This window comes from Puntigrus tetrazona, chromosome 15, assembly GCF_018831695.1.
Source record: "Puntigrus tetrazona isolate hp1 chromosome 15, ASM1883169v1, whole genome shotgun sequence".
Classification (NCBI taxonomy): domain Eukaryota; kingdom Metazoa; phylum Chordata; class Actinopteri; order Cypriniformes; family Cyprinidae; genus Puntigrus; species Puntigrus tetrazona.
In genome coordinates this window covers 4,241,575-4,268,159 of record NC_056713.1, presented here as the reverse complement: position 1 = coordinate 4,268,159, position 26,585 = coordinate 4,241,575, and the positions used below count along the sequence as shown (strand labels likewise).

Sequence of the window (26,585 nt, the reverse complement as noted above, 5' to 3'; positions counted from 1 at the left end):
ATAAAATATAATGTTTTCAAATACACTCAGGAAATACTGAAGAGAAATTGGTCAGAGATAATGTGCAAGCGAGACTCACCAGTTGTTTAGAAATGTCACACAGGTCATTTAGCAACCTCACAGGCAAAGTCTTCATGAATAAATTGCTAGAAGTAGCAGAAATTTTGTCTTCCTAAAAATTATTAAAATTGAATAAATCATGGATTTACCAGGCAAGGAGCTTTAAAAAAAAATAAATAAATAATGCTGACCAACCCATCAACCTGTCTGCAAACATATTAAAAAGTACTGACTTTAAAGTCAGAAATCACCTTAACTAACAAGACGTTTTGGTTTGCCTTTATTTTGATGGTCCCTTATGAACATTCTATTCACAATATATATAGTGTTAGTAGAATATTAGCAGACTGGTAGGCCTAGGGTTAGAATAAGTTGACATGTTCTTGAAAAGCTACCTATAGTCAGTAGAATGTCTGTTGGTAGATCATAACAATAAATAATTAGCAGATAATAATCACAGTCTACTTATACTCTAATAAGAGTTAGTTGACATGTAGGTGCAAAGTTACTGATTGTCATGTACAGAATGTCCATGAGGGACCAGCAAAGTAAAGCGTTATCAACGTTGTATTCCACGAATATGTATATAGCAGCAGAAGAAAGAAAGTTAAATAGTTTTGGAACAACACTGAAAAATATTTATTTTTGATAAAATAATGCAGAATGGTATTATTATAGTATTTATAGAATAGAAAATTATAAATTGGAAAATGTGCTTACGCTAAATAGTTAGCATAGATAGATATCAACTATTGTTACAAATTACATTCGTATCTTATATACGGTTATTGTTCCTTACCTTTTTGCTTCTGCTAATACTATCAGAGCACAGCAGCATCACTGACTGAATTGCTTTGACGGTATCATTATCACTTAGTTTGCTTTTGGCCGTTGATATGTAGTGACTAAATTCATGAACCAATGCCTACAAAAGACAGAAAAAATCTATTAATAACTAGTGAGCAGATTAATAAAACTAAAACAATATGAAAAAACACTGATTTCTGTAATTGTTTGTGATTATCAACCCCTAACATTTGTAATCATTCAATATGTTTTTATTGAATCTCCAAATGAATACGCAAAAAACACGAAGACAGGATTTTAAACACTGAATGATTTTGTGTTTGTTTAAGTCAGGGATGCAAACCCATCATAAGTGAAAAAGGTGACAAAAGGATACTATGCCAAAGTTATTGTTTCCTTATTCAAACTGTTTTTAATTAATTTGTGGCAGACCTGAAGAATCAGCTATATTGTACACTTGGAAAATCACTGTTTATCGATACTAGGGGTGATGAGATAAAATACAGACACTTGGTTCACTAGAATTAATTTTTTTTATTATAAATAGTGAAACAATGCAATTGTATTTTGAAATATTTTAACTAATGCTAGTGCTGTAACTAAACTAACTGTCTACTGATTATACTGATAACACAAAACTAGCCTAAGTGAAAACGTCAATGGCTTTAGAGTATGACTAATAATGACAACAATAAAAGCTTCAAATAAAATATCGAAACCAAGTAATACATGGTTTTATTGAACAACGCTGTTAGAATATTATGTAATATGCCTATATATGATATGAAAATAAAATTTAAAAAACTTAAGTACATTATGTATTAATTACTTGGCTGCTGATGTTTCACTTTACAGCGTAATTCATGTAATTGAAATTTTTGGGCACATGCAACTCAGAAACTTTTATTTTGAAATCGCAATGCACAATAAATGGCATATATGAAATTGATTAGAAATAGGTTGATTTGTTCTCCTGTGTTGGCAAAGGTTTAGAAACGATTTGCAAATCTAGTGAGATAATGCACATTATTTTCCCTGATGAATGTTCATCAACTTAAATGTGCAATCGGTGCAAGTACAGGTCTCTGTGTGTGACAACAAAGTACCACGAGAGCATCTGACATCTGATTGTTCCATATGTTCTCTGTAATTGCTCTCGCGGTACTTTGATGTCCAACAGAGCCGGAGATCTTTAAGCCCTGTGTACAGTAAAGCTGCTTCAGGAGACACGTGTTAACCCCTCTGAGGTATATAGGTTACTGTTACAATGGATATATGCAATTTATGGCGCTTCAAAAAAAAAAAAAATCCACCAGGTTTACCAAGCTCGGAAGAGCCAGAATGAATTAAAATAGACTATGTTCGATTGAAAAAAGAAAGTCATATACACCTAGGATGGCTTTGGGGTGAGTGGTAGAGAAAATGGTGGAGTAATTTTCATTTTTGGGTAAACTATTCCTTTAAAACAACGTCGATGAAAACTGACGGATGACATTGATGGAAAATCCCACCTTGGCTTTTAGGAAGAGAGGAGAGTGACAGGCCTGCTCTTCTGTGAGGAGCCCGATATTCACATAAGCAGCCAGAGCTCCAGTGAGCAGCGAAACACAGCGCAACACACAAGCGTGGGGAGTGTTTAAACTCTGTAAAATGAAGTAAGGCAGAATCACAACGCTGACAGAAACGATAGTTCATTTATATGAAGACTCTACAAACACGGTACTGATTTTGATAATCATATTCTACAGCGCAGCCAAGCTATACTTACATCAGGAGAATAGCAGTTAAACAGCTGCTCGGCAACAGACAGGAGACTGTGCTCCAATTTGCTTCTGAGAGCTTGAATAACAGCGAACTGTGGTTTCTCTGAGTGAACAATGTCTTTGTCAACTGTAGCATCAGTATTTGAGTGTGCGTCATCAAAACTGAACTGAAGGAAGAGACTCTCAATCTCCCCCAAACTGTCTTTCCCCTCAGTGATGGAAGAACTCTGCGGACAGAAACTGTACAGAACAAATATACATAATTAGACTTAGCTTTTGATTTTTTTTAAACATTAGAAACAAATCTCAACCATGTGTACAGTGGTGGTTGATTGTGATTTAACTTTTTTCATTACAAAAACGAATGGTAAGGAACTACAATGAGTTGCTTCCAGGGTCTGTTGCGTCAAAAACCCAAAAAGCGTGCCCCTAGGAACAAGCAACAAAGGGGGAGAAGCCATGCTGCATAACAGTTAGAGAAAAAGAAGAGACAGCTAGGGATGCATGAATCTATTCTCATGCGAATCACGATTGTGTTTTCTAAAGGTTTTAATAAATTCATAAGTTTTGAAACCAATGTTCTAAAGCAGCGGCTCTCATCCCGTTCCTCACGTCACCTTGCTCTTCATCTCTCTCTCTCATTCAGATCAGATCAGCTCTTCGAGGAGCATTATACACGGACACTTCTGCGGTTTCTGAACTGTATTAAAGCTTTTATCTTCAAAGCTAAAGAAGCAGTAACATTTACAAATAACGGAGTATTTAAAAGTATGACACACCAACAAATCAAAAAACAGAAAGCGTACCATTAAGAGCCGTGCTTGCATACAATAATATCCTCATTCTGGCTCAAATTGATGAGACAATGTTACTGCTTATAATACAACCAGAGCACATGCACTGAGTAGAGGGGCAGGATATTTACACACACACACACACACACACACACACACACACACACACACACACACACACACACACACACACACACACACACACACACACTAGAGTCGGCCAGCTAATCAATCAGAACCCATTGCGAATTTCCGAGCAAAAGGCCTTATAAAAACATGAAAAAAAGTTAAAATACAAAAAGACAGGACGGTGTGGAATAAAGGTACATTATGCAAAAAAAATTAATCAGATGAATAGTCGTAAATTTTTTTTTGCTTTTTAGGCCATATCACCCAGGACTAATTTTAGCATGATGTGGGTTAGTTCAAGTTTTAAAATGATGCAACTCCCAACCGGGTTATTTATAAACTAAAACAGAATCCATAAAATGAATAAACAAAAAAAATGTAAATGCATTTTTTTTTAAATAAAAGATTAATAATAAAAAGAAAAACATTCATGACAGTGCTTCAGATACACTGATCAAAATGAAATTAGACACTGCTAGTGTCACACAGTTGACATTATTATTATTATTATTTTAGTAGCATGAATCATACATAAAATTCAACAATAAACATTTAATAGTAACCAACAAAAAATAAAAAATAAAAGAATGATCTGCATATTATTCACAGCATACAACACTACAAGCTACTTTTGTTATTGACTACAGAGACCGTCTCTGCATTTAATAAGAAATTGGTCACTCTCGTCACTATACATCCCTGTCATTATACTGTACAGTGCTTTGATGCAACCTGTGTTGTTAAAAGCGCTATATAAATAAAAATGATTGATTGATTGATTGATTGATGGCTGGTGCACCAGACTTACCTCTCTGGCGTCAGGCTGCCCATCAGAAACGTCAGTCCTGCTCTGCTGTCTTTCAGTGTCAAAGAGACCAAAATTCTAGGAATGAGGTTCAGTGGAAAATCCCTGCAAAACCAAAAAAAAACGAATTGTTGGCATACTTACATTAGTAGCAACTTGAACTGAAATAGCTGAAAGGACAAATGTGACCTCTCTGAAATTGAATAAAATGTATAAACACTAAACCTAAATGTTTAGCAATTTTAAAGAAAACCCACAAGTTTCTTGCCCATAAAAATCTTATATGTTATGCTAATCAATAATATAATGATGCTGGACCCAGTGATAATGAGGTGAGGTTTGCTGTTCTCCTCCGTCTCGTCGTTCTGTTCATTCATGACCAGCCAGCTGAGGATGGAGTCGGTCAGAGTGGGCAGCTCTCCACTTGTCTCCATCAGCACTCCACTTATGACGTCTTGATTGTGAACATTTTTAGGGATGGAGCACTTCAACAAGGCCTGGGCCAAGCAGAGGGCACTGACGCTAACAGAAACAATAAAAAAAGAGCACTAATGACTTTATAGACATTAAAGAAATACTTACTAGTAAAAAGCAAATGTTACCCTGGACCACAACAACAGTCATAAGTGTAAATTAAGTGTATGATTTGTAAGTAGAAAAGACCAGGTCCAGGGTCACAAATATAATTTAAAGCAATTTTTACCCAAAAATGCGGGAATTATTTTGAAGCTACGTAAATCAGATATAACCGCAAAGTACTGCGACACAAAAGTAACCTATATGCCTTCAGGGGGTTATCATATGTTCTGAAGCAGATTGTTGGGTTTTTTTTAAAATATTTATAGTTTTAACTATATGACTGACTGAGTCTTGGCGGACTTCTGCCTCGGCGTATGACATATGCCAGAAAACGTCGTTCTCACTGAAAATAACATAAATCACACAAATATTTTTTTGAAATATTTTTGTTATAAACATGTAATAACCCCACCAAGGTTTATAGGTTAGTTTTACGTTGCAGATATATCAGATTTACAGAGCTTCAAAATAATGGCCACTATCCACGAGTATTACCAAGCTTGGAAGAGACTATTTTTAACTGGTGAAAGTACTAGCGTTCTAATAATTTTGGCTACCACTATGTAAATATAAAAATTATATTGCTAAAAATGTCACTGACATTACAAGTACATCACTCAGTAAATTACCTTTATAAACATAGATGAGAGCAAATTTTTTTCGCGTGAGAATTTCAGCTGGATTTTAATTCTGATATTTTTATATTCAAAATAATGCTGCATTGTAAAACTCACAGAGAGGGTTTGCATACAGCACCAGAGAAGACTTTCCAGAACTCTCTATCAACAGGCACCAGAGATTCTTGCACCATGATACGCAACAGCTCCAGACACAAGCTCTCGGTCTGGACTCCACGCAGAACCAGAGCCCAAACTCTGGCCCACAGACGGCCCACCTCCGCCGAGTGAGCAGAGCAGTTTGCGGAGCTCTTGCCGTGGCAGAGCGCTACCTCCCTCAGACAGCGCAGGACGTACGGTCCCCTCTCGCCACGACGCTGCTGTTCACCCTGAAGCTGGCAGAGCAGCCCCAGCAGAGGCACAAGATCATCAGCGGACAGGATAGACGGGTATTTGGATATCAGAGCAGCTGTGACCTGTAACCTGTCAATTAACATAAATAGTTACATCACTACGTTTTACATCATTAGACACTGTGCACAAAAGGTGCATTTCATGTCATCCGGGAGATGTTTGGTTGCAAATAAGCAAGGATATTTCATTGCAGATAACAGAGAAAGAGTACTCATTGTTTAAACTAGTGACATTGTAACAATACAAAGCTCTGCAAAGTTGCTTCAACTGAATATTAATCAATGGGGTCCTATTAAGCTTTTTTACTTTTTGAATTTTAGTCAGTGTGTAGTGTGTAGTTTTCTCATTGTATTTCTGAAGTAAACAGACTCTCTTCAGAAAATCTTGGATGCCATTAATGCCTGATAAAGCTGAGTGCTTTATGCACAGCTGTTACCAGGAAAATTTTGATCTTTACCACTCCAACAGCGCATCTTGTTAGGAGAGATTGAATTTGAAAGAGAAAGTCTACTTTAAAGATATAACGAACAGCAGCCTTATTTGCTAAAGTAGCATATATTTAGGGGCATCCTAAACGCACGCTGCATGTGTGGATGCAGTTGTGCCAGTTTACAGCAGTCCAATTTTCCTGTTTTTACACTAGAAGCGGGATTTTGGTTTGATTGGTTTTAATGTTACATTAATGTTACATTTATGATAAGTTGGTGTTGAATTAATGCCTCGCATACCCCTATTTGAGAACTATTTCTAGTACACCCTAAAAATGAAACCAAGACTTCGTAAAAGAGCATAATAGGACCCCTTTAATAATGACTTAAAAACTGTGTATGTCAAAAACCTATATACAATTATACGCGCTTAAATATTAAAAAAACAATACCAGGGAATCATGTCAAAGTCGCTGTGGTGAGGCTGCAGTTTGGATCGTATCACCTCCCAGTTTATTAGTGATGGCTCAATTCGTCTGCGTTTGCAGTTCTGCGAACTGTCCCGTTGAGTATCCCGACAGAAAGATGTAGTCACTTCCGAAACTGGAGTGCTTCGATTGAACAACTACAGAAACGAAGAACACTCATGAACACTATGAGCATCTAACAAACCGAAAAAAGCAAAATGACTACATTAACACAATTAATGGACTTTCTCAGTAATGCTATGGACCCTTAACATGTACAAAAACCATGGTATTATTACTGTACTCCAAAGTAACAAATTTCTATTAATTACAAGCAAAACAGGTTATAAGATTATAAAAAGATTATTGAGAAAAACATTCATTAATCACCTGGTGGCAGACATCAGCTGTCAGTTCAATGAGATTTTCTTTCACAGCTATGTGACGAGAGCCTTTGGCGTATTTCCCTCTGCTGCCGATCTGACTGATCTCACTGACAAGAGCATCATAGAGGGTGCAGAGCTGACCCTGCCATCTGACCCAGTCTTCTGCATAAGCTCCTGTGCCAGCAAAGGGTTTTGGTAAGTACCTGGATTTTTTTCATTTTTATTTGATACATTAAGCTTTTATATCTCATATTAAATCATATACTGGAGGAGAACATTAAGCTTGAATGCAGTTGACCCTTTGCTGAGAGATGGATTGACAGGAAATCTGACCAATCACACTGCATGATCTGCCATTCCGTCCACCAAACAAGCCAAACGAAAGAGTAGATTAGGCCTAGAATGAATGAACTCAGGCAGTACAGCAACATGTGACAAAGAGCCACAAAGCTCTTGTGACGGGCCAATTTGATTCATTTTCTGATATTTATATGGCTAAAAAGTAAGCAAAAATTTCTAACAGCTTGCAATTAAAATCTTTGTAACGGTAAGAACTAGACCACTTTTTGAACTTCAAAGCCTTGGTAGGCAAAAATCAGTTAAAAAAATTGTATTTGGAACAGCCCTACATATAAATATCAGTTGTAACCAGATATTTCCCAATAATGTGTCTTAGTAAGGCGATATTTATATGCTTTTCATATCTCTGAAGACTATTTTAATTAAAGGCTAAATTATACCAGTCCATTCAGTTTTTAGAAACAACACACACCCAAGGAGGTTACAACAACATGAATGGAAACATGTATGACATATGTTGGAGTTGTGTATTGACATTATGCAACTTTGACCCTTCAGTTTCAGCTTCCATCTGGTATAACACGTCTTGTTCTAGGTCATGACATGACATGGCCTCTATATAATATCTTAGACTGGTATGGGCGCCTGGAGAATCTGAAGAAATGAAGATTCTGACGCACAAAAGATATGTGGCTAGTGATAACTTATGTGACGAACATGTCTGAAGTCTTTGTTTGCTTTTACTTATCTTGCCCTGTCCTTTCCTCTATGAATAAAGCGACTTGCGATCTGAGCTTCGGAGGCAAAGGGAGGCAAAAGAGAGAAACCTGCTTTTCTCCCGCTTGCAACCGACAGCGCAATCCTTGTACGCTAAAAATCCAAAAAACTTGTCTTGTGTTTTATTTCGCCTTGAGTTGATCCTTCCTGGTAAAGAGCCGTTCGAGTGAAATAGTCTCAACAACATACCTTTTAAAAGTGTGATATTAGGATAGGAAGCCCATAGAACTGCTTGTGGGAAATGGCAAACTAACAGACAACAGTCTCAAAATTCTAAACTTTAACTCACACAAACTGCAAATTTACTCTGTTTATGGTAAAACATTTGGAACTGTAAGAACAAACTAAATTTGTTCTCAATATCATTATTTGTACTACGTCACTAAGAAGCAATTTTTTTTTAAATAATAGTAATATATTTCTTTAAAATATAGTTGTATGTTTATTTAAAATAGATTCCTCAAATTTCCTTCAGACCAGAAATTTGCATAGTCACTATTTTAGTGAATACACAGGCAATACACAGGCAACACTCCATGCATAGTGTTTTTAGCCATTCCATCGGTTTTGTTCACTGTAAAAATCATAAGGTCCACACAAGTTTAATTTAAGAATAAGTTAAATGTAACTTGCGAATATGAAATGAAAATATGGATCAAATATTAAAATATAGTGATTTTTTAATTACATTTGCATTCCTTACCTGTCTCAAGAGTCTTTGCCCCTCTGGGGTGATGAACACAAAGCTGGATTTGGAAAAATTTCACTAGCTCCTCTTTCAGCACCAAGCTGGGTCTCATCTCACTATAAACACGCAGCATAGAAGACAGAACCTCCTCACCCAGACCACACACCCTCTTTCTGCTGGACAGAAGCACTGAGCGCAGAAAAATGTTCACAGCAGATACCAGGTTCTCCAGTATCATTAACTGTCCATCCGGCCTGAAGAAGAACATCAAAACACAAATAGGGCTGTCAATGTTAACCTGTGCAATTAATTCCTAACTCAACTCAGTTTTTAATGAAATCTCGATGCTCTGCTTGCACATTGTATTCATGAACATTGTTTTTTTCCACACATGTATGTGATTTGTCTTGTGTTTGTTGCTGTGGTTAGTAAATCTGAATAGATCTATGTACTTTATGTTGAGTCAAGTCAAGATGGTTTGTTTAGGTTTTTTGACATCTCTATGTGGTCCTGTTTGAAATTTGGCTTGTATAAAGTGTAAACAAGCTCTTTGTTGTTGCACTATACACATAAAAGATTGCTCTTTTTTTTTTTCCTCAAGGCCACATTGTGAATGACTGGTGGATTGTTTTCTGAGATGTAACCCACTCCCTTGCTGACAACTGGTGAATCTTCGAACAGTAAATAATTATATGAATATGAAACTGCATTCAGTAAAGAATATAAACACAGACATACTCTATCATGCACACACACACACACACACACACACACACATACATACATATTCATATTGCTGGGTTATTGATCAATCCACAACAGCTTAGAGTGGTTTCTGTTACTTGGTCCCGATCAGATTAAAAATGGCCAAAACACGTTTTACATGCATGATCTACATATATGATCTATATTATGATCTACATTGTCTGTGACCTGGGAAGTCCTGTAACTCATTCAGGGCATGAGCTAGGACGTTCCTTACTGTAATATACACTAGAACAGGGATTGCCGTAAAAACACTTTTTTAATCATTGTAACCTAATTGACAAGATTTCTTGAAATCTGCAGAAAAGGGAAAGAGGTAAGAGACACCGACATGACCAAAGCCATCTCAATATGTTGCATACACAAGGAGGAAACTGAGGAAAATAATAAAACATTGGTGATGCCACAGATGCCCATTAACGTGTATGCAGTACATTCAAATTCTAGCAGGAGGCGCCAGTATATAACACCCAAGTCCCAAACAGAATGATTCATAACTAACTGCAAAAACTGTGGAAACAATCATGTGGCATAGAAAGTGAAACTTTCTATGTTGATGGCATTGAATTCGATTGAATTTCATGGCTGAGCAGGAAGAGGGATTTGTAACAGTGCACATAAACAAAACTCTAACTGAGGTAAAAGTTGATACTGGGTAACGCAATGTCTCAAACACACAAAGAAACTACATGGTGTTGCTACCAGCAGCACCAACAAGCGTTTGATAAAAAAGCATGTTTAACCACCCTGCCTGTCTTGTCATACTTGATGTAAAGAAGCCAGTCACAATAACCTGCTATGCTTCATGTTTTGGACTTGGTTCTGCATGTATGCTACTTGCTGTCGTGTTTGTACCAAATTCAGGGATTATGTGTCTGGCAAAACAACAATTGTCAAAACAGACCACCAGCCCCAGGAGACCATTCTAAAGAAACCCATTCACACAGCCCCTGCACAATTACAGTGAATGATTCTCTGGTTAGAGTGCTAGGTATACAAGATCATTCCGGTATACAAGAACATCATTCCGGTATATAAGAAAAGTAAACATTTATCTTGCGGACATCTTTGCTCGAGCTCTGAACACACAATCCCTCCCGACACTGAAAATGATACATTTGAGGTCACGTCCATCAGTTTCATTTCCACTGCTCAACTGGAGGAACTCAGGAAGCAAACAGCAGAGAATGAGGTGCTACAGGCTCTCAGAACTGTGATTCAACGAGGTTGGCAAAATAAAAAACATAGCTTGTCCTGATCTGCATCCATACATCAGCATAGTCTACAGAGGACACCCTTGTTTGGATGCTACCAAGCTCAAAGCAAGAAGTAACCGCTAAAACCATAAAAAGATTTGCCTTGGTCTACTGTGTTTGAGTGCTGTGGCCAAAACTACCTGGTGCTCGTGGACTCGTTGGAATGAGATTGACCTACACACTTATTTCTGACAATGCCAGGCAGTACACAAGTCAACAATTAAGAGATTCAATTATTAAAATTATTTTAACAATACTTTATGTCATCAGAAGTCCAGAGTTCTCACAGTCAAAACAGGAAGAAAGAGTGGAAATCTCCCTTGCACAGCTAACAAACACACAGAGCAAATCACAGCTGACCCAAAAGCAATACTACGATACCTCAAGTTACACTACAACCACTGACAAAAGGACAAGTTGTCAGAATGCAAACCCTTACAGGTTTACAGCCACCTTGGTACAATCAAGGAGGTGAACAATGAGCCTCTGCCTTACACTATACAATGCAATGGGAGATCATTTAGAAGATTCCACATCCTTCCTATCGCAGGGCCCCCACATTTCACGGTTTACTCCTGATGACATTGAGCTCCTGAAGACTGTGCTCCCCCTGCACCACAAGCTCAGTGAATTTCAGCGTGGAACCCTGATAGCAGAGAGCTTCATGGAATGGGTTTCCATTGCCGAGCAGCTGCATCTAAGCCATATATCACCAAGTACAATGCAAAGCATTGGATGCAGTGGTGTAAAGTACGCCACCACTGGACTCTAGAGCAGTGTAGGCACGTTTTCTGAAGTGATGAATCGTGCTTCTCCATCTGGCAATCTGATGGACGAGTCTGGATTTTGGGGTTGTCAGGAGAGCAGTACTTGTCTGACTGCATTGTGCCAGGTGTAAGGTTTGGTGGTGTGGGGCTGTTTTTCAGGAGCTCAGCTTAGCCCCTCAGTTCCAGTGAAAGGAACTCTGAATGCTTCAGCATACCAAGACATTTTGGACAATTCCATGCTCCCCACTTTGTGGGAACAGTTTGGAGCTGGCCCCTTCCTCTTCCTGCATGACTGTGCACCAGTGCACAAAGCAAGGCCCATAAAGACATGGATGACAGAGTCTGGTGTGTATGAACTTGACTGGCACAGAGTGCTGACTTCAACCTGAAAGAACACCTTTAGTATGACTGAGAGCCATAAACACACTCCTAAATCTTGGGGACAGCGTTCCCAGAAAAGTTGAAGCTGTTGTAGCTGCAAAGGGTGGACCAACGTCATATTGAACCCTATGGATTAGGAATGAGATGTCACTTAAGTTCATATGCAAGTCAAGGCAGGTGAACGAATACTTTAGGCAATAGTGTATAACCAGTGAGTTGTTCTAATGGTAGACTTTGTGGCACTTTGGTTCTGAATATATGCTAAATGTGTTTATTATGGTGTTTATTCTTATTTCCAATATTGTATTTTGTTGATGTTTTCTGAATGCTTACTGAAACTGTCTTGAGATTTGTTTCTGCAATGATTACACTGTTATAAGGATTATAACATTCATACTCTATTGCTGACTGAGTTAATGTCATGCAGCAAATCTGTATATTGCTCAATATGTTTTCTTTCTTTTAGTAGTAGGTTTCATCTGAAGGAAAGGGATGTAAATCATTGTGATAAATTATTTGTCCAGAAATACAATGTGATTTATGCCTTATAGTTTGTTGAGCTTTAGATGTGTTCTTTAGCATGTTTCTCCCCATTGGGTATACTTATGAGGAACATACAAGAATAGTGGCAGTGATATGTCCTGTTGGTGAAATGGGCTCTATTAATAAAAATACTGTGCAGTTATTTAAGTGGTAATTTATGGGACTTACAACATGCACTGTACAACTGGAATTATATGAACTCCTTATATCAGTTAGTTATTTGGTGTCCTTTTTTTGGAAAGACACCTAATATTACCTAGAAGGAAGCTTGCTAGGATCACCCTTGAATATGATGGTTTACTTTGCTGGATATAGCTAATGATAACAAAATGAATGTGTTAAACAGGACAAATGGTTTCTGTTTAATTTCATGATAAGTGTGTAATTAATTGTGATCAATCACAGAAAAGGTTTAAATTATTAAAAAAAAAATTGTGTACTGAGACCACCAACCATATGATTTGTCATAAGAAAAAAACGTGACATGTATTAAATGGTACCTTTTCAGAGCCTTCAGGAAGAAGTTAAAGAGAGTGTGGGATAATCCCTCTGTTTGGATACAACAGCCCCAAACGACCGTGTAGATGATGCGACTCACTTGAACCCTGTTGGTCCCTGATTTTGATCCCTTATTGAACAACCCACAGTACAAATCCAACAGACCTGCAAAACAAACAAAACAACAACAGAAAAATAAACAGAAATGGGTTAAAATACTGTATACCCTGACAGGGTGAGCAAAGTGATCTCGTGTCAAAATAAATTGGGTTATTTAAGGAAAATAATTAGCTGATTACTTATTATTATGTTTATTACATGACCACAATATATGGATATTAAACAAATAAGTAAATGAGCACCCTAGCAATAAGACATTCTCTGCCCCTCCTCGGAGGAGGACGTGTTTTCCTCCCCTCTCCCTACCCGTGACCTTGCCTGCTTGTGCTTCTTAGTCTCGTCTTGTGTCTACTCTTCTCCACTTGAGAGACTCTCTCTGCCCTGCACTCAAGCTAAAAACATGGATTTGATCAACTGGTCTCTCAACGCAACTGACACCATCTTCTCGGAGAGAAGCGTGGGTTCGGGGGAACCCCACTGTCCTGCCGGGACGATGGCGGCCGGGTATTCGATGGACGCGTCGGAGAAGTGGCGTCTCGTGTGCTTGGCGCCTCTTTCCGTGGAGGATATTGAAGATATCTTTCTTTTCGGAACTTTGATTACGGGGCTATTGCTGATCGGATTGGGCATAGCCCTGGTATATAGACAAAATGAGAGAATGAGGGCAGCAGTCCACAGCCCCACAAAGCTGCCTGGAATAATTGAAGTGGTGTGCAGAGCTGTCGAGACTCAGACTGTGGTTGTAAACCGCACTTTGGATAACATCATGGGGAAGCTCGAGGTTCTCGGGATTCAGTCTGTGGTTGTGAACCGCACTTTGGATAACATCATGGAGAAGCTCGAGGCTTTGCATCGAAAAATGGATCAATTAGGGAACCAGAATGGACAATAGAGTAGTTCGGGTTAATTGTTTATGACTACTCGCACCAAGCCTAAACAAATTCCATTCCTATCTGGTTTCGACTCCCTCTACCATGCACTGGCCTCGGCCAAGGCCACTGCTGGAAAAACTACTCCCCCGGCAGACCACGGCAGTGAAGACGCTCTCGTACTCCTCACCCCCACCTCTCCGCCTGCCTGGCAGACGGGTCTGGATCAAGCGCTGCATCGACGGCTGCCAGAGAAGGATGACTGCTCGCCAGTGGAGGATCCCAATAACCCAGAGACTTTACCTTGTCCTACATGTTGTCAAAGTGTCTAAACTATGTGCTTCTATTGCTGAGATGTTTTTTTCCCATTACCACACTGTGGTCCCTTAGGAGGACAGTCTGGCTTTGGCTTTTTTTTTCTCTCCTCATGTAATGCTGTACTTCTTTATTTCTGTCATCCAGTCATGTCTACCCCCATCTTGTATCTGTATGTGGATGGGATGATAGCCCAAAGCATTTCACTACATGTCGTACTACATATGTCGGTGTATGTGACGAATACAATTTGAATTTGAATTTGAAGACATGCATTGCAACAGTCTTAACTTATTATATTATTAGAATTTATTTTTTATTTACATAGCCTCTATTTTAAGCTCACTCATGATTTTTGTTCCTTGTTCTTTAGAGTGATTTAAAATACTGGCAGTTAGCTATTCAAACTAGCATTAGGAAAAAGTAGGGATACAACAGGCATAAAAGTAGCACTGATATGTTGCTATGGACAACTAATGGTCATTGTACAAAAAAATTTTTTTTACCGTTTTTGCATTGTGACTATTTTCTCCAGTTCTCATTAACATAATGAGAAAGCAAACATTATGAATCATGTTTTCAAATAATTATATATAATGGCAGCAATTATAAAACCAGCACTGGAAATAATGAAATTGAGTGCAATACAAGGATCATAAATCTGGCACATACATGTCACTATAAAGAAATCACATTTTTGAAGAATGCTGCATTCTGACAAATACAGGCCCCATTAACATTCACTTCATAAACAAAAAATTGTCAACAAAATATCATAATAATGCACATTATTAATAAAAATGCGTGTAGGTTTGGACATGAGGGTGAATATAGATCATATAAATTCCTGCATGAAAAACAAGGAGACTAAAAGAATAATGAACACGTCTTCCAATATGATAGGATGTTCTTTAGGTCGTGCACTTACTGTGCCACTGCTGCTGACTCATTTCACACCAGTATTTACGGTCAGACAAGATGTTCTTTAGCAGAATACTGCTGTAGTCCTCGCCATACGCCACGCAGCTGAAAGGACTCTGTAAGACCTCCACCACATGAGAAATCAGCTCGGCACACTTTAATTTTGGACCACCTGCAAAACAGAAGTGTGATTTTCTTTAATGGATTTAATGGACATGTATCTAATGCACACTAATAATAATCCATATTGATATCAACTATGAATACAAATTAAATCTTTTATTCTCTTTTACTGTCATGAACAACATCTCCAGATAATTCTCAGATAACCCTCTCTTAGATAATTACGTTGGTTGGCACATCTGATGAAATACTTCATTAGGCTACTGATTTCCTGCATCTTTTTCTGTCGGTTTGCTTGCGTGGTGGTGGAAACGTTGGCTTTTCCTGACTGTAGAAGCTCTGTCTCTTTTTGAAGAAACTTCTGCAAAAACCTGTGCAGAAGAAATAGTACAGAATAAGCATTCTGTCAACTTGCTCCATAAATTCACAATGGGTTGAATTGAAAAACAGACCGGAAAACAGCATCCCAGGTGAGTTGCTTGGAGCCTCTGCATCCTGATGTACGATCAAGTTCCTCCACCGTGTCTGGTGAACGGATGAGTCTTCTAAAGCGATCCACCTCTTTCTGGAAAAACAAATGGTCCGTTACGTGTCTTTATTATCCACAATAGTATCTAGATCAGTGACAGGTGTCCACTCAAACAAATTTACTTATAACTTCACTAATAAGTATAAATTATTTTTTTATTTGATATATTGAATGGATACACTATTCGATATTGCAACAATCAGCCCTGTGACAAATTATATATATATATATATATATATATATATATATATATATAAATCATGCCAACTTACGTTTTACAATATTTTATTGTAATTGTTTTATATTATTTTATTTATAATTTTTTTATTATAAGTATAATTTAAAGTCAGTACATTTGAAACTAGGAATTGATAAGAATCGTAATCTGAATAAGAATCGGAGTTGATCAAATTCAAAAGATACCGAAATCCTTCATAGTTATAATTTTCAGCACCACACTGGTTTCTGATAACTACAAAATATTTCACATCAAAACAGAGCAATCTGTTGATAGTTGATAAAATGAATATTCATTAATTAAATAAAAAAAAACATACACTGTATACATTAACATACATAATTTAAAAACATATTTCTTCTGTCAAATATTAATAATTAATATCCCCCTGTTTTTGCCTAGAAGTACCTCATATGTCGGTTTATAAATGTGATAATTCATAATTAAATCCTAAATAATTACTAATATGTTTATCAGTCCATTTTAATTCTACCTCCTTGGCATTTCGCCTACATCCTTTGAAGTACAGTGATTGACCTTAATAACTTAGGGTGGAGGTTCATATCAATCAGGCAACTGATTTCAGAGCATGCGTAAGAATGGGCAAGATGTTTCACACACCTTTCTCTCTGTGGCTTTCTCATTTTCAAGTCCCCGGCAGCACACTAGAAGCTCATGCAGCGCCAGACTCATTGTCTTTCAGAGGCAGTTAATCCAGATCGTCAGGTGTATAATGGAGTATGTAAAGAGATCCGTGAAAGTTTCAGTCAACGCAACTTACATCTTGCTGCATCTGTTTACTAACGCATCGATGCGCATCAAAACTATTGATCCGGCATTCAGATTTGATCTATTGAACACACAACATCTGCTTAAAAATCCTGCATCTGTTATGGTTCTGCTTTCAATACTTTCTTTATCATTCACTTTCTTTTTCATGCGCGTCAAACCAGTACCGCCTTTCATTTCTTCTTCACTCAACACTTGCTGCTTGAGCTTCATTACTGCCATCTAAAGGACTGAGAAAGCATCAATATCGATTATGATAATGCTGAAGTTTGCTACTTTTAGGGCTTCTTGATAGCAACACTGTTAGTCCCTTTTGGAGAATTTTATGTATTTTACAGTAGAATAGAACTGCTACATGAACAAATAATTTCTAGAATGATTTTGCATGAACTGAAATTAATTTTGACTTCACTTTCATATGGGGGATTTGGGGCATTTATAAAAAAAGAACAACAGGGACTCTATTATTCCTGTAACAAGGAATTTATTGTGCATTGATACTGTTTATGTGTTGTATTTGTTCTGTAGATATGGAAATAACTGTAACGTTGTATAACGAAAGAAAGTAAGAAAGATTGAATTGTGAATTAATTATATTTATATCTAAGATATCGCCCTATTTGCCCCCTTGTCACAGGAACTAATATAATATTCATGACTGACAAAAACAGACGTGACGTATGCTCGTTACGTCACCTCTTTTAGTACCGTCATGGCGGCCGCCAGGAGACATAAACGCGTGGCCGCAGCTCAGCCAGGGTTTTTGTCTCTTAAATCGAGTGTCGACAGCAATCTTTCGATTATTAAACGGAGAAAACGGGTGAACAAAAACAAGAAAAAGAGCTGGAACAAATTCAGCGATATCCAGGATGTGGAGGAGTTTCTAGATGACGTGCGGCTCCAGGAAAGAGCCACAGGGTGAGATTATTGTAACAAATAATAACAATAATAGAAATGATCTGCATTTGTCTGTAAGCGTGCATATCGAACACTATGTTAACATCTATGTTAACACTTGAATTTTGGCAAAGTATGGTTGTTTACGATATAAAGTGTTGCTGGGAGTCACGTGGCTGGTGCGATTGCTCCTTGTGTACGTATGAACGCAAAACCGTTAAGTTAAAAGAATGAAACTTTAACCATCGAACTGTACCACCTTGCCGTTCATGGTACAATCAGCTAAACCGAATCGTCGGTCTCCTTTAGGGGGTTGATATCTGAAAAAACAGACGAGTCTCTCTTCTTTGTGGACATTGGTGAAAAAGAAAAAAAAGATACAAAAGATGCACAAGATACACAAGCACGTAAGTGTAACAATTCTTCTCTTTAATAAGTAACTTTTTTTGTGTTCTTGTTTATTAAATGTTGTTTTTGTTGTTGTTTATTAAATAGAGACGGCAATCAAGAAAGGAAAACACTCTAAACCTCTGCGGATAGATCTCATCCTTCAGCCGGACTCCCACATACAGGCTCCAAAAAAGTGAGTAATGTGCAGTGCTACGATGACCTGTAAGCTTCACTTTCTAAACCGTAACATTTATCCTTTTCTCGGGGGAGCTTCTGCCCGCTGATGATCTCATCCTTGCGCTCCCAGTATTTCATTGGGAATGTGAAGACAAAACAATAGGACTTGGAGGGCTGTTGTGTGAACGGCCTTCCAGGATCTGAGGGCATTTTCTCAATTTCGAGTTTTTTTTGGTTTCCTTTCGTACAGTGCAATTTGGAACACTGTGATGATTTAATGGTGAAAACGTGCACACAATTGTGTATTTATATTTTATTACAATCATATGAATATCTTAATGCCTAAGTCACACTTAGCAGATAAGCTCTGTGCTATAATAGTTTGCATTTTGTGCCAACATAACGATTTTCTATTCAACAAAGATTTTCTATTTAGTAAGTATCTCTTAACTTATACTTGTATCAAACATTATGTAAGGTCCTATGCAATTAAGTACATTTATATTTAGTGTATAAACAATCAGAAGAAATTAGCTATATGGCATTTATTTTTTGTTTACCGTATTTAAGTTGGATATTCAGTATAATAATTGATAACATATTTTATGTTTTGTGGTGATAGAAATAAGAACTGTACTGGGATTTGCTGTAAAGTGGCATTATATGTTAAAGAAATTTATTTAGAATCGAATTATTGGATTTTATACTACACCGCACACATTGATTATTTGATAATCTCCAACCCTATTTTTACATGAGCCTGGTTCTCTTAATATTTTTTTTAGTGTCTTGGCGTTCCAGCAGCCCAATGCTAAAAAGCAGCGGCACAAATCCCAAAGAGCAGAGAAGTTGGCGGCTATGGGAGTGTTGCCGCGGAGAGAAAAACTTCTTCAACTCCGAAGGGCTGCAGCCGCCTCTGGGGTGTCAGTCAAAGAACATCCAGTGGCCAATAATAATCCAGATAGAGCGTTTTACGACCTGTGGAGTGCAGGCAGTGAGTAGAGTTGGTCTTTACGCTTTCTCTTGTGATGTAATGCTCACAAGTGGCATAATGTGACTCTGTCTTCTCAATGTCCAACAGCAGCAGAGACGGCTGATGCCTACTACCTCGAACAGACTAAGAAAAAGCTAGTCAAGGTGAGAACGAGGAGTTCTTTTGTTAGTGGCTGGCCAATATATCAGCTGTTAATTAAAAAAAAAAACAATTGTATCTTTTTTTTTTTTTTAATTGTCAGTAAATATTTTTAATTGTTAGTATTATTTTTATTAATAATAATTTTTTTGATCATTAAATGTTATGAACAGGATTTTGACATTTAAAGGTACAAAGGAGTCCATTACTAAAAAAAAATACTATACAAAAGGACTTTAAGTTGTACCAGGAGATTTATTTTCAATGTATTAATTTTGAAAATGTTTCTCGTTTAATGAAAGTGAAATTTAAGTTTTTATTGCAGTTGTTAATCTTTAGTATATATATATATATAATATATATATATATAGTGATATATATATATATATAATATTTCACATTCTTAAATGAATAAATAGGAAATATGCTAATTTCACAATATTATATTGAAAGAGAAAGAAGCAAAAGCTCTTTTCTGTTACTTTTTGTGTTTTTCCTTCAAAATCAGAACAGAACTATGTCATATTATATTGAAAGATAAGAAAAGGATTAAAACAGAACAGAATTATAGATAAAAGAGATGGATTGTCCACATGCTTTTTATTACTTTCATAGGTGCCGTTTACACCTGGCATTGAGGCATCGGTGTGAAACACTATGTACCTGTTGTTGTGATCATGTGCTAAATTTATTGTTCTTTTTTTTTTTTTTTTTTTTTTTTTTTAAGAGACCAGATAGACTGAATGAGAAACCTTCCGCCCTTCCTGCGATTGAAGTCATCGCTCCTGGAGGTTCATACAACCCAGACTTCTTTTCTCACCAGGTACAATACTACCTTTTTCTGCTACACAAAGCTCACTGTATCTGAAAACATTTTGATTTGCTGATCGAATGGCTAATCTGTTTGTTCTGAAATCAACATTTGTGTTTCTCTAGGACCTGCTTCGTGAGGCCCATGAGGTAGAGGTCAAGAAGCAGAAAGCAGAGGAAAAGTTGAAACGGCAACTGGCTGTGAAAGACGATAAGGCCACTGAGGTACAAACCCTGACCATATGCTAACGCCTTTAGTTGTCATCACGTTAGCAGAAAATTTGCTTGTTAAAATGTCTTTTGTAGATTTAGTTTAGTGATGTTTGAAGCACAGCTCACACAGAAGTCACTTTTAACCAAAAAAAGTTCCCATGGCCAACTAAGTCCCTCACACACAATTCCCATTTATGACAATTCCTTGTGAGATGATTGGATTCTGGCTGCACCAAATTTTATAACAACTGATAATATAATCACGTTTACTGTAACAAGGCATGACTAACATCACTGCCTGCCTCACATAGGTTTCCTGTCTTTACTGAAAGGTTTACCGTCCTTGATAGTAATTGCATTGGCAACATTTTTGATATTCTACAGAAAATGCTGTATGCAATCAAATTTTATATGTGAAGAATGAACCAAACATAACTAAGCCATTTAACATTTGTAGCGAATCCAGCTGCCAAAATACTTTTGTATTATTTATATATTTTTACATATATAGTGGACATACCATTTTGGATATAAGCTCCAAATTCAGATTGTGTACTAAAGATGCGTGTGTTTGTTTTAGGAGAGCATTTTCAAAGAGCAGGTGGAGGGATTGATTGAGGAAGAGGAAACAGAACCAGAGGAGACAGAAGGGGACGCCGAAGACACGGTCATTGGGCCAACTGCAACACAGGAAAAGAAAACTGAGAAACAGAGGAAAAAGGAGAAAACTGAAAGGAGTAAGGTAAAAAAAACACAACGGACTTGCCTGTTAACCAAGGAGGGATGATTGTCATTCAAAGCCTTAATCTGTTTAACAGGAGTTGCAGAGGAAGGCTGAGCGTCAGATGATTGATAAGCAGCAGCAGTTGTTCCAGTTGCGATCTATCCAAGCCAGCGTGAAGAAGCAGGAACAGAGGACCCAGATGAGGCAGGTCCGACGCAAGGCCCAACAAGAGGCTGAGAAAACCATGCCTCACCGACTAGGCAAACTCAAGTGAGTTCTTTTACATTTATTCATTCATCAGACGCTTTTTTGCGACGCAAATTACAACTGAGGAATATAACCAATGATTCATCATTTTAAAAAAGCAAATAAGCACTGGAAGAGCTCATAATGCTAAAGTTTCAGGCATTGTTCAGATTAGCAAAAGTTTGACAAATGGAGATTAAAGAATGTGTATGTGATGGCGCTTACTCTGGAAATCTCAGGGGATGTAGATTCAATAGTCAGTAGAAGGGCTGAGTCTCTGGCTGTTCAATATGCAAGCATCAATGTCTTGAAAATGAGAGCTTGCAACCTAGGTGAAATCATGGTGTAGAGTTGGAGTTCAAGAAAGACCAGAAACCCAGTTTTGCCAGGTTGAACCACAGGTGATGTTCTTTCATCGAAGTCAATATGTCTGCCAGACCACCTGAGATTCGTGGTTGAAATGAAAAATGCAGCACAGCAATGCTAAGGGAAACCATGTGCTTGTATGATGGGTCCCAGTATATAGAGAAGAAGAGGGATCCAAGAACTGATCCCTGAGGAACCCCAGTGGCCTATGTTTTCAAGAAGTGAAAAATTAGATTTGTTTTGATCTGAAGTTTGTCTGCTGTACCATCCATAAGTACAAATGATTACTGTGTAACTTATTGTTATTAAATAAGGTCAGAGGAATTACATGTCCCTGACACCCAGGATGTGACGGTTTTGCTTTTATTATTTTCCTTATTTTATTTTTTGGCAACAAATTGTAATGGTAACTATTAAACAATCATTCAGTCCTGAATTCATACAATTATTTATTTATTAATTATTAAATAATTGTCAGTTTAATTAAACTGTGAATATATCAGAAGCAATTGGTGGTTTTAGATTTTGGTTTCACAAATGTTTTACAGCCATGGAAATGTTAATGTATATCTTTCATAAAATATCAGTGAGATCAATCTGACAATAATTTGGCCTTTCTAGGTATGATTGAAGGATCTTGAACAACCCTTTTAATAAATAAAGCTTTCTTAAAAGGGTTTTTTAGGATCTTACTTTCTTGTACCGTATTTTTCAATAGACCCCTGCATAAAAATAAATGTAACAAACACAAAAGTCGGTCAAGTTGTATCCTGTTGTTTTTTTAGATTTGAATTGAAACTTGTGTTTTTCTGTAGGTTCCAGGCACCTGAGGTAGATGTTCAGCTTAGCGACGAGCTTGCCAGCTCTCTTCGCAGTCTGAAGGTATGTTTAACTGCTAATGTTAAGCTCTTACTGAGTTGCAGTTGCACGTTATTTGTAGTAACATGCGTTTCTTTGTCGTGCAGCCAGAGGGCAGCATCCTAAAAGATAGATTTAAGAGCTTACAGAAGAGAAACATCATTGAGCCCAGAGAAAGAGCCAAGTAAGTTCAGCGTTTTATTACTTTTAATCGAAGTGTTTAAGTGGCGTTATCAGCAATGTTTTCTAACTTTCATTTGCATGTCTTTTTTTTTTTAATCGTTCTCCTTTCAGGTTTAAGAGGAAGTACAAGTTGAACTACTCGGAGAAGAGGGCCTTCAGGGAGATCGAGTGATGGTGTTGTTTTTCCTATCAGTTCCCCAACAAATGATGTCGTGTGCTATTCATACTTCAATAAAGCTGTTATATTCCAATAACCTTTTCTCCTGGTCTGTCAAAAAATGCAGTGTCCGTTTAATTCCTATACTGTTTTTCACAAGCAACACTATTGCATGTATTTACATTATCCACACTGTACAGCCCATCCTTTTGTGGTAAGGCAAAATTACAATAAATGTTTTGCCTATGCCAAATATTTTCTAGTTGCATTGTTTGCAGTAAACATTGTATTGATTATGCAATGTATTTTTTTCAGTGCAGTTAGTTAAAACTAAATGGTACACCACATGCATGCACAGCTGCAGATCGGTTGCAGTTGTTGCTCCAGGCATTGTTGACAGCTTAAATTTGTTGCATTATGCAATTAAACATTAAATTTTGCATATTGTGATTTAAAAGTTTTAAAAGATATATTTGAATTCAAATATTCAATCGAATATGTACATTTAAAGTGTTTTATTACTAGTGATATTTTTGACATCGAAGAACTGCATGTTTTTGTTTTTTTTTTTGTTTGGGTTTTTTTTTTGGCATTATGCAAAAACTGCATATTGTGCTAAGTTTTATATATTTGTCAAATATTCAATCGAATATGTACAAAGTGTTTTATTACTAGTGATAAAGAGAATAAAAGAACCATCAAATCTTAACATTTTGTTAATAGAATTAAAAGTGTTATTGTTATTAAAAGTATTGTCATAAATCTACCTCACTCACTGAGTATGAGGAGGTGGAGGAATTTTTTAGTCTTATTATCTTAAGCTTTAATTAAGGCCCCTGCTGGAGAAATAAGGGCTTTTCCCCTTGCTTCTCCCGTGGTAGCTATGTGCAGGCAAAGCTGATTATCATGCAATCATGGGTGGAAATGTAATCTTACCTAAATAGATGCCTGCCCTGGTCATCATCTCTGATCCTTGCTGTCCGCCGGAGCGTCCCTCCAGTAATCCTCTCCTGTTGCACATGCATTCACTTCAATAAGTTCCTATTAAGCTTTTTATGTCTGTGAAGGATGTTAATGACAGAGACAGTAATTGAATCTTGAGTTATAGGGTTGAAGAAACACACATTTACTCAAGTATTTACAGCAGTGCCAATCTTAGTTTTCTGGGGAGCTTAAGCAAAAGAACCCCAAAATATCACCCAACCCCTTAATCTGTTCTTTCAAAGCAGTTTCGATACCAACGTGCTTGGTATGCTTTCTTCAGAAGGAAAGCTCGTGTTAAATTGTGGGACACGAAGTGGACTTTGCAGGGCAATTACAATGGCCTGTAGTGTAACATCAGTGGGATTCATCAAAACAAGATTAGAGAAAATAGGCAGTGTCACAAGAGGATTGTTGGCTAATAAGCAAACAAGTTAAGAAGTTAAAAGCAAATGGTATAAAAGCTACTCTGCTATGTAAAGGTGCTGGAAGCCTGCTCTGTTTTAAAAGAAAAAAAATCAGATCTGCTGTGTAAAGGTGCTGTATCTGTTGCGTAAAGCTGCATGATCAAGTAAATGTGAAGTAAGCCTACTCTTTTATGTGAAGGTAGTGTAAAGGTATGTTTTGTGTAGTGGATTGTAAACCTGATCTGTTGTGTAAAGAAGCTGTAAAGTATTTTTGTTTTATAATACTGATCTGTTGCATAAAAGTGCTCTGTAAAGTAAATGTAATGTAGAAATACTGTGTTGTGTAAATCTTTTTTTATGAAGCTTAAGACGTTTTTTGTGTTGAGTAGGAGCGTGTAAAAACTGATCCATTGTGTAAAGTTGGTGTAACTGCTGTGTAAAAGTGCTCTGCAAAGTAAAAGTGATGTACAGCTACCTTGTGAACCTTGTGTAAACCTGCTACATAAAGTTGGTGTAGAGTTGTGTTATGATGTATGTATGTATGGTTTGTAAATTGTTCTGTTATGTAAAATGTGTTGTAGAGATCCTCTACAACTATGTGTAAATCTGCTGTTACATAAAGGTGGAGTAAAATTGTGTACATCTTAAGGTGTTTTGTTGTGTAAAGCTGTTGTGTTGTGTAAAAGTGGTGTAATTCTGGTTGTGTAAACCTACTTTTTTACATAAAAGTGCTGCAAAGTTGTTCTGTTGTGTAACGGTGTTGTAAATATATGTTTTGTAAAAGTGATCTGTGTGAAGGTATCACCAAGCCAGCAGAGGGAGCCCTGACCTCTGGGTGATCTGCATTCACTCCCTCTGCGACAACTTCCTGTCTGAGGACTATAAATTCAGTAGCAGGCCTCTCACCTGCAGGTTGCATTGTTTGCCTGTTTCATTGTTTGGATTACTATTGGTTTGTTTCTAGTTTCCTGTTTCCCTTGTTTTGACCCTGCCTGTCTTTGGATATTCTGATTGTTTGCTGCCTGACCTGACCTTCGCCTGTTCTTGGATTTTGTGTTTGCCTCATCTCTGATACTCCTGTTTGCCCTGTTTGACGCCTGCCTGTTTTGACCATGCCTTACTTTAATAAAAGCCTGCACATGAATCCGCACGCCTCAGACCGCTCATTCGTGACAGAATGCAACCTCACACCAGGATCCAGCAGCTTTTCATCTGATCCATGGCCAGGTAGGACCCTCGCTAGACGTTTATTGGCCCTCAAGCAAGGCACCCGATCAATTGAGGATTATACGCAAGAGTTTCTGGACATGGCTTACCTCTCTGACATACCTGACTGCTTATTGATTGAGTTGTTTCATGAGGGAGTAAATCAGCCACTCAAATCTAAACTTGTTCGCGAGGGTCCACGTGAGTCGCTTGCTCAGTTTATTGAGTTTGGTTTAGTGACTGTGGGGTCAGCTTTCACGTTGGGTGTTGAGGAGGAGAAGGATAACGCATCAACTTCAGTAATGGCCGCCTTTCCCGAGCCGCTGCCCAAGATGGCCGCCTTCTTCCCAGAGCCGCTGCCCAAGATGGCCGCCTTCTTCCCAGAGCCGCTGCCCAAGATGGCCGCCTTCTTCCCAGAGCCTCGTGCAAAGCCTCCAGTGCCCGCGCCTCGTGCAAAGCCTCAAGCTATCCCACCTCCCACCCTTGCTACACGTTGTCGATGGATCCCAGCAGCCCCTGCACTCATCCTCTGCCCTCCACCTGGAGCTCGCTATGGGTCTGCCAGTCTCCATCGCCACCGTGGGTGAAGGATCCCTCGCTTCATCGTCCCGCCTCTGAGTCCCAGACTCCACCTCGGCTTGTAGACACGACGGCTTCCCTTAGGCTCCTAGCTCCCTCCTCTTCACCGTGCTCCGTCAATCCACCAGCTC

General features: G+C 37.8%; 2 protein-coding genes across 4 annotated transcripts in view; one reads left to right on the top strand and one right to left on the bottom strand.

Moving 5' to 3' along the window:
• Positions 1 to 17,308, bottom strand: part of atm (ATM serine/threonine kinase) — a 45,357-nt gene extending 28,049 nt beyond the window's left edge. For all 3 annotated transcript variants that reach the window (XR_006252688.1, XM_043259308.1, XM_043259307.1), the window contains exons 1-15: positions 16,961 to 17,308; positions 16,025 to 16,137; positions 15,798 to 15,943; positions 15,457 to 15,621; positions 13,227 to 13,389; positions 9,030 to 9,268; positions 7,254 to 7,423; positions 6,849 to 7,021; positions 5,672 to 6,037; positions 4,677 to 4,880; positions 4,362 to 4,463; positions 2,636 to 2,870; positions 2,379 to 2,510; positions 860 to 985; positions 80 to 172 (exon numbers count right to left, since the gene is read on the bottom strand). Coding sequence is in view for 2 of the 3 variants with exons in the window: in XM_043259308.1 (XP_043115243.1) it covers positions 80 to 172; positions 860 to 985; positions 2,379 to 2,510; positions 2,636 to 2,870; positions 4,362 to 4,463; positions 4,677 to 4,880; positions 5,672 to 6,037; positions 6,849 to 7,021; positions 7,254 to 7,423; positions 9,030 to 9,268; positions 13,227 to 13,389; positions 15,457 to 15,621; positions 15,798 to 15,943; positions 16,025 to 16,137; positions 16,961 to 17,032 (2,499 nt within the window). In the remaining variant the exon portion in view is untranslated. The remainder of the gene's footprint in view (positions 1 to 79; positions 173 to 859; positions 986 to 2,378; positions 2,511 to 2,635; positions 2,871 to 4,361; positions 4,464 to 4,676; positions 4,881 to 5,671; positions 6,038 to 6,848; positions 7,022 to 7,253; positions 7,424 to 9,029; positions 9,269 to 13,226; positions 13,390 to 15,456; positions 15,622 to 15,797; positions 15,944 to 16,024; positions 16,138 to 16,960) is intronic.
• A 512-nt stretch (positions 17,309 to 17,820) lies between these two features.
• nop53 (NOP53 ribosome biogenesis factor) lies at positions 17,821 to 23,378 on the top strand. Its single transcript, XM_043259912.1, has 12 exons — positions 17,821 to 18,046; positions 18,335 to 18,432; positions 18,521 to 18,608; positions 19,378 to 19,586; positions 19,674 to 19,729; positions 20,452 to 20,547; positions 20,661 to 20,759; positions 21,328 to 21,489; positions 21,566 to 21,741; positions 22,899 to 22,965; positions 23,049 to 23,125; positions 23,236 to 23,378. The coding sequence occupies exons 1-12, from the start codon at positions 17,841 to 17,843 to the stop codon at positions 23,294 to 23,296; spliced, it is 1,395 nt and encodes a 464-aa protein (XP_043115847.1). The 5' UTR covers positions 17,821 to 17,840; the 3' UTR covers positions 23,297 to 23,378.
• The last annotated feature ends 3,207 nt before the right edge of the window (positions 23,379 to 26,585 follow it).

Bases quoted from the DNA above. Each gene is read 5' to 3' on its own strand.
- nop53 (XM_043259912.1), top strand. From the start codon at position 17,841: ATGGCGGCCGCCAGGAGACATAAACGCGTGGCCGCAGCTCAGCCAGGG. The intron at 21,742-22,898 runs GTGAGTTCTTTT...GTTTTTCTGTAG, and splicing joins CACCGACTAGGCAAACTCAA to GTTCCAGGCACCTGAGGTAG. The intron at 23,126-23,235 runs GTAAGTTCAGCG...TTCTCCTTTCAG, and splicing joins GAGCCCAGAGAAAGAGCCAA to GTTTAAGAGGAAGTACAAGT.